A 16,846-nucleotide genomic window follows, 5' to 3' on the forward strand; every position below is an offset into this window, starting at 1 on the left:
CCTTTTGTCAATAATGAGTCATTTATACATGTTTAACATAATTTATTCATAACGTAGACTAGACCAATTGGAAGTTGGAATAAAGAAATAAAATAAGTCCTCTGTGACATCGTAACATCTCAGCTCATTTAACCTATAAATAGACCAACGCACCAATAAAAATGAGTCTTTTTTTAACAAATTAAATTAAGATAAATTTTAAATTAAGATGGGTATTTGGCAATAACGAAATTAATATAAAGGCTCCACCGGATTTGCTTCGCACTAGCAGATGATATTTAATAAAAGAATAATGCCAACATTAGCGTAAATACTCTGTCCACATTATGCATTTAAGACTCAATGAATATTTAGTTATCATTTGAAAAACCTTTACTCACAGAGATTAGGCTAAGCTTACATGTTTTTGTGGAGGAAAATGATTGAATCCACTTGAGATGTCTTCAGCGCGTTCCTGAGCTCACTGATGGTGCGTCATTATTCACTCATTATTCTCATTATAAAACACGGTCAAAAATTTTCCACACCTCAGACTTTGCTTTAGTTGCTGGTGCAACCAAAACGTAATCACCAGAGGCAAGCCTCCGTTACACCTACTCAGCATCCATTTTCGCATCTTTCTCGCGCTAATCAAAACACATCACATGACCGCTCGTCTACCTTGCAAACCATAGCTCGAGCCTGAGCCCGGCCCGGTTATATAACATTATATAAATTAAGCCCGAACCCGACGGGTCCCATCGGGTCCCATTGGGTTCGGGCAAAGATCTTCAGCTCTAAATAGCACTGTCTGTTATGAGGGCATCAAAAAGATTCAAAGTAGAGCATTAAGGCCTGTTCACTCCAAGGATGATAACTATAGCTATAATATAATAATAAACATTCTAGTTCAAAGAGAATAGAGGAGTCCACACCACAACTTGATGATAACACAAAGGAACAATTCTATTTTCAGCTGACAAACAATAACAACATTGGCAGCCAATCAGAAACCACAAACTTTAAAGAACTCTAGTATTTAAAACACTGCATGATTACTATGTAATAATAAGCATAAAATTATTGTCTATTGGTGTGGATGCTAATATAGACATCATTACAGAGTACTTCAGGAACGAGCCCTGAAACCCAGAAATAGGTTATCACATCCATTTGAGTGGGCTTATCAAAATGTTTTAACATTTTATTCTCTGGCAGAAAATACATCACTAGTACATCAATTGTGAAGTTTAAAAAAAAATACAAAATTGTATCTTTTATGTCGTTAGCCTCATAGCATAATTGCCTAAGTCATTTTTTGGCCAAATTGAGATATCTGCCTAACTTTACTGTCCTACCACTGCTGCATCATCCTGCCTTTCTGCCTATGTCCTTAGCCAATCACAACACTTATTAGAATCCAAAAACATTATCTGCCTAAGTCATCTCTTTGACTTAGGCAGTTTTGATACAAACAAAATGGCAGAAAACATGGGAAGACAGACTACTGAATGAAGAGCATAGAACAGATATCTTCAACAATTTCTGGTCCATGCCTTTCTGGGAGACACGCAAGCTTTATATCCAGACTCTAGTCCAAAATGTGCCCATAAAACAAAAGAAAGGTGGTGTTGCATCAAGGAGAACAATGTCCCTATTATACCACCTGCAACTGGCAGATAGACGTAAACTACCTGTGTGTAAGAATCTTTTCTGTTCAACACTTGGCATCGCCCCCAGAACCATTGGATCATGGTTAAAATCCAAAACTGATCCGTGTAAACCCAAGATCAACAAGACTGGCCCATGTGTGCCCATATCAGATGTTGACCAGACCTTCCTGAAAGAATGGCTCTCTGGACTGCCTACAGTCCCATCCGATTACTGCCGTCAGGTTCCCTCCTATCAGGAAAAGAAGTTCCTGGAACCGGGAACAGTTCTAAGTGATCTTCACAAGGAATATCAGAAAGCTGCTGGTGAAAATGGAGCGCGTGCTGTGAGACATATTTTCGAAATGTGTTCAGTGAGCAGAATTACTCCGTGTTCATACCAAAAAAAGACCAGTGTGATGTATGTGTCAGCGCCAAGGTAGGAAATACAGATCAGGATACCCTTACTACTCACTTGAAATTAAAGGCTCAGGCTCAAGCTGAAAAAGCTAAGGATAAAAAGGAATCCAGTGACAAACATTCAGTGTGGACAATGGACCTTCAATGCGTTCTTCTGTGCCCCAAGACGAAAGCAAGTACAATTTATTACAAAACTAAATTACAGATGCAAAACTTTACTTGCTTCAACATGAACAACAAAGATGGATATTGTTACGCTTGGGAAGAGCATGAAGGCTCCCTCAGCAGTGAGGTTTTTGCCCATCTGCCGACCAAACACTTCGAATCAATCCTAGAGGCCAACGGAAACATTGAGAAAGTCATTGTCTGGAGTGATGGCTGTGGATATCAAAATCGGTGTGGTGCCATCAGCAACACCTACCTTCATCTGGCCATGAAGCATGGTGTCACCATAGAGCAAAAGTTTCTGGTTGCTGGCCACACACAAATGGAGTGTGACTCCATGCAAAGCCTCATTGAGCAGCGCATCGTCAAAGATATTCACACTCCACGTGATTACATTGTCATCTTTGAGACTGCACGAATACATCCATCCCCATACAAGTTGACCCAGCTATACCACAATGACTTCATGAAGTTATCTGGGGCCTACGTCAATATTCGACCAGGTAAAAAAGTTGGTGACCCCACAGTCCATGGCCTCTGGGCTCTCCATTACTTGGCTGATGGTCGAATCCGGTACAAGTTGGATTTTGAGTCTGAATGGGAGGACCTGCCTCAGCAAATCAACATCCCCAAAGAACCATTCCACTGGGTCCCACTCTTTCCTGCCCAACTGCCAATTACTCTCAGGAAATTCAATGACTTGCAGGCAATGAAAACAGTACTACCAAGAGTAGCCCACCAGTACTATGACAACCTCCCTCATCAATAGACAGTGTGAAAATGAGTGTGCATAACACCTGAGTGGAACTTGGTGGGAAAGAAAAACAGTGGTTAAGGTTAAACATTAAGAAACAACTTGGTTAGGGTTGACAAGTTACACATCTTGGTTATATTTAGGAGAATAAAAAAACTTTGGTTATGTTTCCACAGCACCTAAGTGGAACTTCGATTAAGGGTGGAAAAGGAAAACAGTGGTTGAGGTTAGACATTAATAAGAAACAACTTGGTTAGGGTTCACAAGTTACACATCTTGGTTATATTTAGGAGAGTAAAACAACTTTTGTTATTTTATGTTTGCATTTTTTATGTAAGAGAAAAAATGCCTAAGTCATGGCATATTCTGCCTAAGTCACTTTTATTGGTTAGGTAATTGATGGATCTTTTTCTTTTTGCATACTTGTTCACACATCTGGTTGAATGTACTGTTATAATATCAATAAAAAATAACAATGTGATTTCTAAAAAATGTGTTTTTCTTGTTTACCAAAAACATTGAAATATGACTTAGGCAATTATGCTATGAGGCTAACGATGTGTCTTGAAAATGGTGTTTGCTAATTGGGACAGCAGAAGTTAAACATCATCTTGGTCAAAAGGAAGACTCATCTACTCACTAGTCTGCTTTTACATCCTCATTGTGTTTATAATCCCACTCTTGAAAACTATTCTAACTCAAACATTATAACTTGCAGATTTTAAATAAAGATTGAAAGAGTTGGTGGAACCTTGATATTATAGTCATGTGATAGTGGTGTAGTTTGTTTACAGCCTATACCTTTTAACTTGTCACAATTGTATTTGAAAAGCTGTGTTCATTTGAAGATACACGTGCAAGTATAATAAACTTTTGTAGGTCACAGGGCTTATTCTCTGCAATAATACAAAAGTCAATGGAACAATCCTATAGTGAAACCGGGGCGGTGCTAACTTCAGGGTTGGTCACAAAATTAAATGATTCCTTCAGCATTCCATAGTTAGCGTTCTTGGGGCCCTATTTTAACGATCTAAATGCAAAGTGTAAAGTGCACGGCGCAGGTGCACTCAGGGCGTGTTCAAATCCACTTTTGCTATTTTAGCGACGGAAAAACAGTCCATTTGCCGGGGCGCATTTTTGGAATGGGTTGTCCCTATTCTCTTAATGAGTAATGGGCTTAACGTTCAATACACTAATCAGAGTGTCATCTCCCATTCCCTTTGAGAGCGAGATGCGCTCGCGCCATGGAGGATTGCTATTTACATGGCGGAATTTGTTGGCGGAAAAGCTGAACGCTTCTCAAGCGAAGAAACCGATCTGCTTGTGCACAAAGTTAAAGCGCGCGAGCAGATCATCTATGGGACAAGCAGGCATAAGCTCCGCGTGATGAGTCAGTTAATATATGTGTGTGTATTGGCACGATTGTCAAATTAGCCAATTTCATTCATCATTATTAGTAGTAATAGGCTGAATTGCAAAGAGGTAGCCTAATTCTAATACATGCAATGGCTACATTACATTTTTATATTTATGTAGCCTACACAATAATATTATTTTACACTGTAATCCTTTTGTTTTTAATATTTGTTATGTTTGTGTGATGGGCATCCCTGTGTGTAATAAGCAAAGTCAATGTGCACTGTGGACCCGCCCAGAGGCACATTTTCTAACAACGCGCTCGTTAAATAACAAAAGCATATTGCGCCATTGACTTTAGTTTTTAGACCAGGTTTGAGTTGGTCTTTGGCGCAGTCTATTTTAAGCTCCTTAAAATAGCAAAGTGCCTGAACACACCTCTTTTTTAGACAAGCACTCTCATGGGCACACAAATGGGCGCAAATGCATTTGCTAATTAAACGACATACCTCTGGACAAGAAAATGCAAACTGCTGCGCCTTGCGTCGCATTGCGCCGGGTGTATGATAGGGCCCTTGGTGTCAATGAGACTTTATACTCTATAACTTGTGGAACTGTTTTTAAAGGGGATAGTCCAACATACATTCTTGATTTTTACAGTGCATTTCCATAGTCTCAACTGGACTGTTCTAATGTTTTGAGAAGGTTGCATGAAGTCAGCCAATCAGATTTGAGCTTGCCGTATTGGTCCGACTTTCCGTGGGTGTTCTGTTTAAAGGCTGAAATTACAAGTCTGGCCACAAAACTGCCCATAATTGCTGAGGACCAGACGTTATGTCAAAAGTCTAACTGTGCAGGACGAACTTTGTTTTACTCCTTAGTCCATCTGTCCTTTTGTCAATCTTTTAACCCTGAATATGAAACCTGTGTTAAACTCCTTTAAAGGCACAGGATGATTGCATTCTTCCCATCTGTTCGAGACTGTTCAACTCAGTGTTGCAAATATGCGTTTCAGTATTCCGTGTCAGTGTCCTCCCTCATTCCACAGTCTCATGTGACCCTATTAACACCCTCTCCAACACTAAACACAGAGCTGCAATAAGGCATCAGCTGCCCTTTGGAAGGATTCTTCAGGCCAATCTAAACCTTAATAAGTGATTTTATAAAGGTAAATCAGTAGCAAAACTCGAGAGGTTGAAGATCTGAATGTGAGAACTTGTCATATTAATATTTGTATTTGTAAGTTAAAATTTACACTCATGGCTCTGATGTGAAGAGTTGAATCTTTCAATTTGCACACACAGACAATGATCAAAACACCCGTGTTTTGAATTGGAAGTTGTAGATTAATAGTCACAAATGTGTAGAATGACATTCACACAAAGAAAATGACATATACACACGTTTACGACATTTACTTTTGCACTTTACTTCAGTTTCGCTGCACAACGTCAAGTCGGCACTTACAACCTCTCAGATCTGGAAGTACAAGTTCAAATCTTAGCGCTCTGACTTTTGCTACTCTTTTTGCGGTATTCTGTTGCAAAACTCACTTGTGCACTTGTATATGCAGATGTGAGAGAGCAGTGCTGGGGGCGGGGCTTTGGTGCGAATGAAGACATTTTATTGGTCGATGCCCGACCAATGAACAACGCCAATTGTTTTCACTGAATATCCTTAGCTTTGACAGGATTTTAAGACACTGCATTCATTTTGCCATTCAGGTATTATCTGGTAGACAAATAATGCAACATATTTTATATGTATATCCCACTGCATATCACTCAACCAGAGTTGCAATATAATGCTGTTTTTATTATTTTTATGTTTTGTAAAAATCATTTTAACATCTTCATTGGGTTAAATTCCTAATTTGCTTGTCAGTAATGAACCTTTTTAAATGCAACATTATTATTATTTTTTTTTTTTTATAAAATCGAGTGTCTAAATGTACATTAAACAGCAAAACCTAAAAAATAAGCACTTATGACCAGAAATACTGTTTTGAGCAACTAGTAGAGCTAAATACATGTATTTATTAAACATCAACAAGGCCATCTAGTGTTTAAGCAATGGAATTGCATATGAATATTATCTTTCTGGCCACCAAATGCCTCTAATTTAAAGCGTGCCTCTTTGCACTGGAATTTAAACCTAAATACTACAGATATTGTAGTTTAAATAATAACCATATTAGAAAATGTTATATTTCAAATGGTCATTCATGAATCATAATTATTGCGCATATTATTTAGTACCATGATCTCTTCAAATTAACTAAACATGACTGAGTTAACATTCAGTACAGTTATTTTATTGGTTAAAAGTTACACTTAATTGTTTAGTCACATTTAACTGCCAAGGAGGAGTATGAGAACATAATGCTGTTCCATTTTCCAGTATAAATTGCTATTATAACGCATAGTCATTAGTCAACGCAGTTATCCATGCATAATCAATGCACTTTTTGTGTTACAAATTACTAGAAATCTCTGCAAATATAATAAAACTGCTGTCTATCCCAATTAATACATTTCAAGCATATTGACAAAACGTTTTGTTTAGTACTATTGATAGCTCCATGAACCACGTGACCGCGTGGCGGTGAGATCAAAGCATGCTTTGGTACAGCGAGTTTACTCTGCAATATGCAGTGGGATATACATATAAAATATGTTGCATTATTTGTCTACTAGATAATACCTGAATGGCAAAATGAATGCAATGTCTTAAAATCCTGTCAAAGCTAAGGATAGTCAGTGAAAACAATTGGCGTTGTTCATTGGTCGGGCATCGACCAATAAAATGTTCTCATTCGCACCAAAGCCCCGCCCCCAGCTCTGCTCTCTCACATCTGCATATACAAGTGCACAAGTGAGTTTTGCAACAGAATACCGCAAAAAGAGTAGCAAAAGTCAGAGCGCTAGGATTTGAACTTGTACTTCCAGATCTGAGAGGTTGTAAGTGCCGACTTGACGTTGTGCAGCGAAACTGAAGTAAAGTGCAAAAGTAAATATGTCGTAAACATGTGTATATGTCATTTTCTTTGTGTGAATGTCATTCTACACATTTGTAACTATTAATCTAAAACTTCCAATTCAAAACACGGGTGTTTTGATCATTGTCTGTGTGTGCAAATTGAAAGATTCAACTCTTCACATCAGAGCTGTGAGTGTAAATTTTAACTTACAAATACAAATATTAATATGACAAGTTCTCACATTCAGATCTTCAACCTCTCAAGTTTAGCTACTGATTTACCTCCATATGATTTGGCTGCACACTCTTAAGAAAGAAATATGCAAAATGTGTATTCATGTCTTTTTGCTCGCCTCTGTGCAATGACAATAAAGTTGAATCTAATCTAATCTAATCTGAACATCAGACTGAACATAAGAAATGAATTGGAGAAGATTTTCTAGTCAAAGAAAGTGAAGCCCTTGAGCACTCCTACCTATTAAATAATTTCCATGGACCACTAGCAGTACAAAGCTGTTTAACTGCTGGAGAAAACTTAATTTAATTTTGGCCTTAGTTTGTTCAAAATGACGTCACACCAAATCATTCTTTGATTTTGCTTGAAGTATACCAGGGCCTAAAGAGTATACATATTATACATACATTTTACAAATTACTACTAGGTTGATTTACTAAAAAACTTTTACCAACAACTGGAAGACCAACTAAACCAAGCAGTTTCTTACTTTGTATAGCTTATCAATATTTACATTTACATTTAGTCGTTTAGCAGACGCTTTGAATAAAAGCGACTTACAAATGAGGACAATTGAAGCAATCAAAAACAACAAAAGAGCAATGATATATAAGTGCTATAACAAGTCTCAGTTAGCTTAAATGCAGCTCATGGCCTTGTTTTCCTTGTCCATGTGCTTCCTTAGCCCCTCCTCCTTGTTTCCTCTTTACTACACCCTCTTGTTAGCCTAGTTGGTCTAATTGTGCTCACCTGTTCCTCATGTCTTTTCCTCCCTATTTATAGTGCACCTTTCTCTTTTGTGTTTGCTGGTCCGTAGTCATTCTCACCCCCTCTGTCTCTGTCTGTGGCTGATTATGTGTCTGTGTCTCCCTGTCTGGTTGGTCTTGTGCCCTTATTTTGTCTAGTCCTTGTAATTCCATGTTCTTGTCTTGCTCCTTGTTTTAGTAATTTGTTTGTTCTTGCCTTTTGCTTTTATTTGTATTATTTTAGTTTTTCTAACCTTGAGTCTTGGTTTTGTTTGATTATTCTGAGTTGGTTAAATTTGTAATTTCTTACGTTTTATTTGTGTTTTTTGTGAAGCTTTGTCCTGTCTAAACTTGTGTTCGAGTTCCTGACCTGTCCCCATGTGTCCTGCCCTGGTTCTACCAGCCTGGCATCTGGTCTGTCTCCAGAGTCAGTGGTCAACAAGTTTCTGAGCTCTGCTCTATGGTGCCTTGTGTGGCCTTCTCTATCAGCCTGGTCTTGCTGCCCCCTCTGTTGCCCAAGTATTCTGCCAGTTGTTTCCGGAAGCCTTCCCAGTGGCCTTCCCTAGCTGTTCCTGTTTATTGTGTCCCTGTTGTGGTATCTATTGTGCACTTCACTACCTCTTGTATCAGTCTTGTCAATAAAACCTTGTTATCTCTAACTGCAATTGGGTCCTCCTTCCTAGATCCCTGACATATAATAGAAAAAGAATAGAGCAAGCTAGTGTTAGAGGTCTTTTTTATAAATATATAACAAATAAAAAGAAAATAGAATACAAAAAGATTAGACAGGTAGTTAGATTATTATATTTTTTTTAAAGAATAGAATTAGAATAGTGAGTGCTAAAGTTAGAGGGTCAAATAAAGATGGAAGAGATGTTTTAAGCCGATTCTAGAAAATCGAATATATATATATATATTTACGTGTTTGACGTTATGAAAAAGCCTGTTGTATTCTGAGTAGTTTATTATTATTTTCCATTTCCCTTTCAGAGTTTTCCACTCCATGTACCTATTGTGCACCTGAATGTTAAGAGTGTATTTAAGACCCATGTTTATTTATTAGTTTTAATAACTTCATAAGTACATCACCTAACAAACCTGACTAACTGTCCACGTTACATAAAGAATAATAAACGTAATTAAAAGCAAATTAGTGCTTTTATTTTATTGGAACCATTCGTTTTTGTGATTTCACTGACAATTCTATGTTTGCATTTAAAGTTACAAGTTTTCAAAACAACTATATTGCATTTATTGTGGAAATCATTGCATGGACATTGGTCTTTGTTGCAGCATTTCTTTTCTCTTCAGTAAAACAGCAAGTGCAGATACATATACAGTATAAACACACTTCATCTGAATGAACTGGCATCAGACTCCAAGTGCTGTGCCCACAATTAACAAAGGCTATTCACTCAGTCCTGTACTGCAGGCCATAGGCAGTGCTTTGGAATGTATCGTAATTATGTTGTTCCTACACCAATTTACAATGAAAGTGGAAGCTGGTTTGCTACAATGCAACAATACACATACTTTTGGCATGATGAAGCAGTTGTTACACTGTTGCAGAGGTATTTTGGTAATGAGAAAAAGTAAAACATACAAGTGAAACATACAAAATAATAATAATAATAAAAAGGTCTCCAGGACTTGAGAAACAGGTCTCAATACTGATTCATATTTGCAAATGTATTCACTTAGATTACACATTTAAAAGAACTACTTATATTTAACAATACATTGGTGTATTTTACCCATTATTTTGCATTGTAGGGTAGAAAAGAGTCAGTTAAATAGAGGTCAGCTTTGAAGATGTCTGGAAATAACATTTATATAAGTGCTATATATAATGTTGAAACAGTATCTACTGCTAGATTCCAGTAAAGCAGACACGCATGCCTGGTTTAGCACTTTGGGCCTCTATTGCTAATTGATCTTATAAAGATCCTATTTTTCTATGCTGACACATAGCGAGGCAGCCAGCAAGTGTTTGTTGATGTTGTTGCTTCGGCAACAGCAGCAGGAAGTTGTCAGACTCTAGGCAACTGTACAGTGCTGTAATGGTGCAATGGTGAGTCAAACGGGGGAAAAAAATGAAAAGAAATGCACAGGGTGGAGATTGAAGAGAAGTCGACAAGTTTCTTTGATATGTTTTCCAGACATAGCTTCAGTCTTATGGGATTTTTTCTTTTGTTATGTTTTATTGTCCACCAAAAAAAAGAAGAAGAATAATTCTCTTTGCCAATCTTTGGACTCAAGTCTAATCAATTAAAAAAGTAATAGCTCAGCTTTTGTAAATAAACTGCATGTTGCTCTGATTTTTGGTCAAATCACTAAGACTATATGAGCAATAGTCATAGTGACGCTGGGTAATGCTTCTGCTTCTGTTTGACTTTTTTTGTTGTTGTTGTACTTTTTTAATTCTTGTTGCTATGTTTGTGAGAGTTATGCAAATATTCGTGTTCACCATCACAATACAAAATGAGTGATTTTAGTTGCCATGTGACCTTGTGATTAGGGCTACAAGTTTTGGCAGCATATTTTTTAAATAATGATTTTGCCATAGTGTTTTACACACACACACAGAGAGACAGGCGCACACACATCGACAAACACAATTGGTTTTCATGCTTCTTAGTGAAATTCCATAGTCATAATGATGTTTATACTGCAATACAAACTATATTATATCCCCTAACCCTACCCCTAAACACAACCCTCAAAGAAAACTTTATGAAAAAACTTTTTTTAATAAATGTTCCCAGGTCACACAGACACACACATACAAACGCATACACTTGCATTACATAGTATTTTCATTTTCAATCCAACAAAATAAAACTTTCTGGACCAAAAACAGTCCCTTCAATTACCTTCTGTTTACAAGTGTACACACAGGCCAAATACATGAACACATCAACACAAGGTATACTTATGTAGCACTTTGAGCTTGGCAGAATTAGTCCTGCAAGGCATTTTTACGCAATGTCTGGAAGACATAATATACATTTAGGCAGGAAGGATACATCTTACCAACTTGGATGATACCATAATAATGTGGAAGCATGGTGCATGTACTTGTGGTCAAAATTTACTTGCATCTAAAACTACTAAGTGCAGATTATTTTACGGATATAAGACTCTGCAATAAAACAGAACATGCAGTTGTTTCTGAGGATATCTCATTTGCTTGCCAATATAAAAATAAAATACATACAAAATAAAGAAAGAAAAGCAGTAATATGAAACCAAAAAATTTGGTGCATTTGTGCAGTTTTAAGTCTGGTTTATGTGTCCAAACATTTTTGGGACCACTGGATCTTATGATATTTTTCGAAGATCATGAAACTTGTTATATTATGAACTTAACCCAAACTTTTCAAAAATCAAAAAAATGTTTGCCTCTGAAGCACTCACTGTATCAGTCTGGATGCATGCAAACAAATATTTGCCTCCAAGCTGAATGATAAAACCCCTGACTCACACAAGTTACCCCCAATTTCCACCAGATGCGTAACGGCTGCGTTACGGCTCCGCTGCGTGACAGCTCCGTGTTCCGTCGTCCGTCAATACCCACCAGGTCCGTATTTGTTGCGGAACGGCTGCGGTCATGACTGACAGCTGACGTCACGATGCCCCATGTAATCTCGCGAATTCTGGTGTGATCGCGCGATATGTAGTTTCTATAAACAGAACTACCAAACCAGGAACAGTTTTCTATCCGAAGGAGTATAGGATAGAACTCTTTTCTTTTCTCTTTTCATTTCTTCATCCATCGTGTCAACGGGGTTAAAACTTCAACAAGCCTGTCTCCGCCCATTATGACGTTTTCAAGGTGTAGTGTAGGGAAATATGAGCGCGGTGTATTTTATTTTGAAAATTAAACGGATCTTTTATTTTGTTTCTGGCTGTTCTGTTTTGTCACTCGACTTCCTGTCCTGCGTACTCTGCCCTGTAGTGCTGTGGAGCGCTCCGGCATCCGGCAAAAATAGAAGCTCTGCGTATCTGCTCCGGAGGGCTGCGGATCGCCGGAGTCGGAACGCAGCTGTAACGCATTCAGTGGAAATACACTCATTGACTTTAATGGAAACCTATTGACTCCGCTGCCGTGCCGGAGCCGTAACGCAGCCGTTACGCATCTGGTGGAAATTGGGGGTTAGCCAGTCAGTGAAACTGCAATCAGTGGATTACATCAGCACTAGCCACTGCAGCAGGCCATGACTAAAGCAGCATTACTCAGTACAGTCTCATGATAAGCTGCTCAAACATAAACAAAACAGTAGATCAGTACTAGGCCTGGTCTATGCTCAGCTCAGCTTACCTCCTGGAGAAGTGTAGACATGTGAGTATTGGGACCCTCCTCTCTCTTCTTCACCAGACGGCTACACAGTATCAGGTTGATCAGAGAAATGATGAAGATGCCAAGATCTGGGGTCAGAAGCCACACCATGCTCCACGGATCCTCCAGCGGAAGCCTGCAAAAGCAACCTCAAACTCAGCTATAGTCCTGGCCTCGACCAAATATTTTTCCGATAGACTAACAGTTGTTCATTTAAAGCAATTAGTCGACTAATCTCACGTTTATATTAATATTAAACCATAAAATTCATAATAATGAGCCTTTAATTGCCCATAGCCTATTAGTGCTCAAGCGCACAAATAAAGCTTGCCACATCGCATGGCAGAAGCAATGATTATGAATGCATAGGGGGGAAAAAATGGCAAGAAGACTGCCTCAACATTATAATAATTATAATCCTTTTTATTTAATTTTTTTGATGCGCTAAAGTTCACAGATACCTAGACGGCAGAAAGTGCACCCCGATTGCTTTCATCACTTTACAAAAGCACAATGTTTTGTTGTTTTTGTGAGTGCACACAAATAAAAGTAGACCTTTTATAGATGTATTTATTTTATCTGTATGACCAAAAAGTTTGGATTATTTTAAGTTAAATGCAAATGATCTCACCGAGTGAGTGGGCTACTGTTCAGCTGCCACACTCCGCATAAACCCTTGAATAGCGCACATTTTTCTAGGTTAACATTAAAGCTAGGAGCCATGTAATGATGCTACTACTTACATCAGAAGATAAGCTACATTTTAGGTCTCAAATGAAATGAAATGTTTTTTTTCTATCCCTGTGACTAAGTGACTAATAAAATTTAGATTGACTGGAAGTCGACTATTAGGAGGGGGCAGCCCTATTCAGCTGTTAAATGCCTTATCTGAGCAATATGATGTTATACAGATTAGAAAATGTAGACTTTCAGGCCTTTTCATGTAGAAAAGAAAAGAAATGAAAAAGAAAAGAAAAGAAAATTTTCATGTGACGCCTCACATATACATGCTCTCATTCTTTACATACCTGGACACTCCAATATGTCTTGATAGAGTCTCCCATGAGCTGCCTACAGAGAGAGCAAGAGAGAAGGTTTGTATGGTTAGGATAAAATGAGTCACAATACGGTCTAAGTACTGGACACTGTCAAGTTGGTCATAAAGATGAGCCAACCACAAATGCCCTCGCAAAGCTACAGAAACATTTCCATGAGCCACTGCACTCTCCTTTAGCAGAGTCAGCCAAAGGCTACAAGCCCCTGAAGTCAGCCTGGCGACTCCATAAAGATTTGTGGGACTCGGGAATGATACATCTTGCATTGGTCTTTCTGGACAATTTTGGAAGGGAAGGCAAACGTCGTCCAAACCTCAAATAAGAGAGGCTAATAACTGTGGCTTCTCAAATGGTTTACAGTACATATCATGTAATTTGTGATTTTGGCAAGTCTAACAAGGTCCTGGATTAACATTCTCTAACTTGAACTTTCAGATTTAGTTTATGTTAGATTTAGCTTTTGACATACAGTATCATTTCCTTTTGATTTTATAAGTACTAAGGTTTAGGGTTAGAAAAAAGGACTTGGGCTGTTGTTTTGGAACCAACAAAAGATTTATATCCAAGAACATGTCGTGCTTGACAAAAATGGCGGTCATCTGTGAATGCCCTGTAGGAAAATTCAGTTTAATCTCGTAGCTGTGTTTTCAAACATATTTTGTTTTTTGGCATAACATCTTTGAATAAACTTGTTGAAACCAGAAGGTTACTGAATACACAGATTAAAACGTTGATGCCATATGGCTTGAATGTGGATTTTAAACTGAGTTTAGATTTTTTTTTTTTTTTGAAACATTTGAAATTGAAGCTAAATATTTATTTAATAAGTATGTGTGCATATATGTATAGGTTACTGCATCTGTGCCTTGTGGCAGTTAAGTAACACTGATGCTGGTTTCAGTTGGATAGAAATCATTATGATTGATGAACTTGAACGTAGTGTTTACATGAACGCTAAATAAAGGTTGATGAGTTGGGTTGATGAAGTTTGTAAACCACAAGATTCCAGTTATATTTGATCTTCTGACATTCGCACACTGCATGAACATACAATATTAATATGGGTTTGCAGCTATTTCAAGAAGAGCATACGAGGCATCCTATAAATTTCAGGTCCAAATTAGGAGCCAAAATAAGGTGTCTGTGAATGAAAGTCTAAATAGGGCTTAAGTGACTATGTAGTTATACAGTATATATTTTTAATTACAAAGACCATATTGGACCAACGGCAATCCAGCTACCAGCTTATGGTGGTACCAGCTTAAGTTGGCTTTGAACATGTTAGCTGTTCGACTACCTACAGAACAGCCTGGACCAGGTAATAATTCGAGACCGCTCTTTGTTGTTCTTTTTCATTTGTATTTATTTATTTCACCTGAAATAAGTCGGACTTACAGTTATGCCCCAGTGCATCATCAAGGCTGGGGATGGTATATAGGCAGATCTGGAGGCTGGCATGTGCCAAGAGGAAAATCAGACTGGTGCTGAAAAGGGACTTGATGTAATGTCCAGTGTGTCCTGTGGAACAGAGAAGAAAACACAGCTGTTGATGGTTGGCACAAAGGTTGGTCTAGAAAAAAAATCTTGGTTAACGAAGGTTGATAATTACTTTATGTCAAGGCTGATAAATGATATGATGGTCAATATTACACATCTCTACAGTATGCATTTACAAATTAGCCTGGTTTCACTTAAAAATAAACCTGAAATGTACAGTTCACATAAGTTTTGACAACATTTTAATAAAACTTTAAAAATCATGATTAAAAAAGAAAATCCAGAGACACAATGTCACCTACCCATTGGTTGTCATAATACATTTACAAGCTTTGCAGAAACTCTCATAAGATTTAATTGCAACATTTACATTGTAGCCAACCAAAGATGGGATTTCTAACAATGTTTTTCCAACAGCGCAGCAGTATAGGGGCAAAATGAGCACGTGTGAGCATTTAACTTTTGTGGAAATTAGGAAAATGCAATGGCAGGCCCAGCTATTCTAATCATAGCAGGATTGTCAAAATACACTTTTTTTGTGGCAAAAAAAAAAAAATTCTGCTAAAGCATAAACGATTAAAGAGCACTTGGACACCTTCTGTAAAAAGCTACAAACTAGAGCTACAACTGGTCACTGTTAGGACAGAACTTTTATTTTTGTTTTAAAGAGAGTTTTGACTTGGTAACAATATAGACGAGGGCTAATTTTCAAACTCATTTGGGATGAACTCACAACTTCAACTGAGAGTGCATTTATAGTGTGGAGAATTATGGGTACATATAAAGGACTTCTTTAATAGAGCGCACACCACTTCAACAAACAGAAACAGAAAACATGAGTATATACATAACTAGTATTAGTGTGGCACAGTGAAGCTTTATATGGGAGTAGAACTGGGTTCAGTTACTGCTGCTTATTAAGGGGTCAATATTATTATTACTCATACTGTTCTATTGCTCACCCAGAACTTCCAAATCTTTTGTACCACTGACGTGAATGATACCTCATATTTCAACTTGTTATTCTTTCTTTTTTCTTCTTTTTTAATTTTAAAGCAATTTTATTTTTATTTCCCCTTCCAAGTTATTTAACTTGTGAATGAATTATATACAGAGACCAAGTAAAGACTCCCCCTTTAATAATCACTGAAGCGATCAAGCACATCATCCACCATGCAAAAACGTTGTATTTGTTCAGACAGGTGCAAGCACAACTCTCCACAAGCCATGTATTTTCTTTCATATCCAACATAGGGGTTAGGTATTTTTAAATAACCTCAGGTACAAATAATAATAGTGCCTTAAGCACTCCTTATAGGAAGAGAAAAAAAAGCAGCACAGTCGAAAATCACAGCCTGAAATGAGTACTACCTGAGGTTTGTGGTTATACTTCACTGTAAAACACTGATGGAAATGCACAGCTACATAATGTAACCTGTAAAATAAAGTTTTTTTTGGTCAGATGGCAAATGGGCCTCCCCACTGCTTGGGGCTTTGCAAATGCAAACTGTACTTCAATTTTCTAGTATATGTGTGAAAACGAACAGGATCACAGCAGAAATATTCTGGCTAGACAAGGTGAGTGAGGGCACCTGGGTAAGAATGAACACAGAAAGGCCTCTTGTCTTGGCATTTTTTCTGGTTTGTTTCCAGTGAGATTCAATGAAAGGCC

At 37.7% G+C, this 16,846-nt stretch overlaps 1 protein-coding gene across 3 annotated transcripts in view; it reads right to left on the reverse strand.

The window, feature by feature from the left end:
* Positions 1 to 16,846, reverse strand: part of LOC132109733 (piezo-type mechanosensitive ion channel component 1-like) — a 131,521-nt gene that overhangs the window by 52,757 nt on the left and 61,918 nt on the right. For all 3 annotated transcript variants that reach the window (XM_059516062.1, XM_059516054.1, XM_059516047.1), the window contains exons 3-5: positions 15,073 to 15,195; positions 13,651 to 13,693; positions 12,605 to 12,758 (exon numbers count right to left, since the gene is read on the reverse strand). In XM_059516062.1, the coding sequence (XP_059372045.1) occupies positions 12,605 to 12,758; positions 13,651 to 13,693; positions 15,073 to 15,195 (320 nt within the window). The remainder of the gene's footprint in view (positions 1 to 12,604; positions 12,759 to 13,650; positions 13,694 to 15,072; positions 15,196 to 16,846) is intronic.

This window comes from Carassius carassius, chromosome 2, assembly GCF_963082965.1.
Source record: "Carassius carassius chromosome 2, fCarCar2.1, whole genome shotgun sequence".
Taxonomy (NCBI): Eukaryota; Metazoa; Chordata; class Actinopteri; order Cypriniformes; family Cyprinidae; genus Carassius; species Carassius carassius.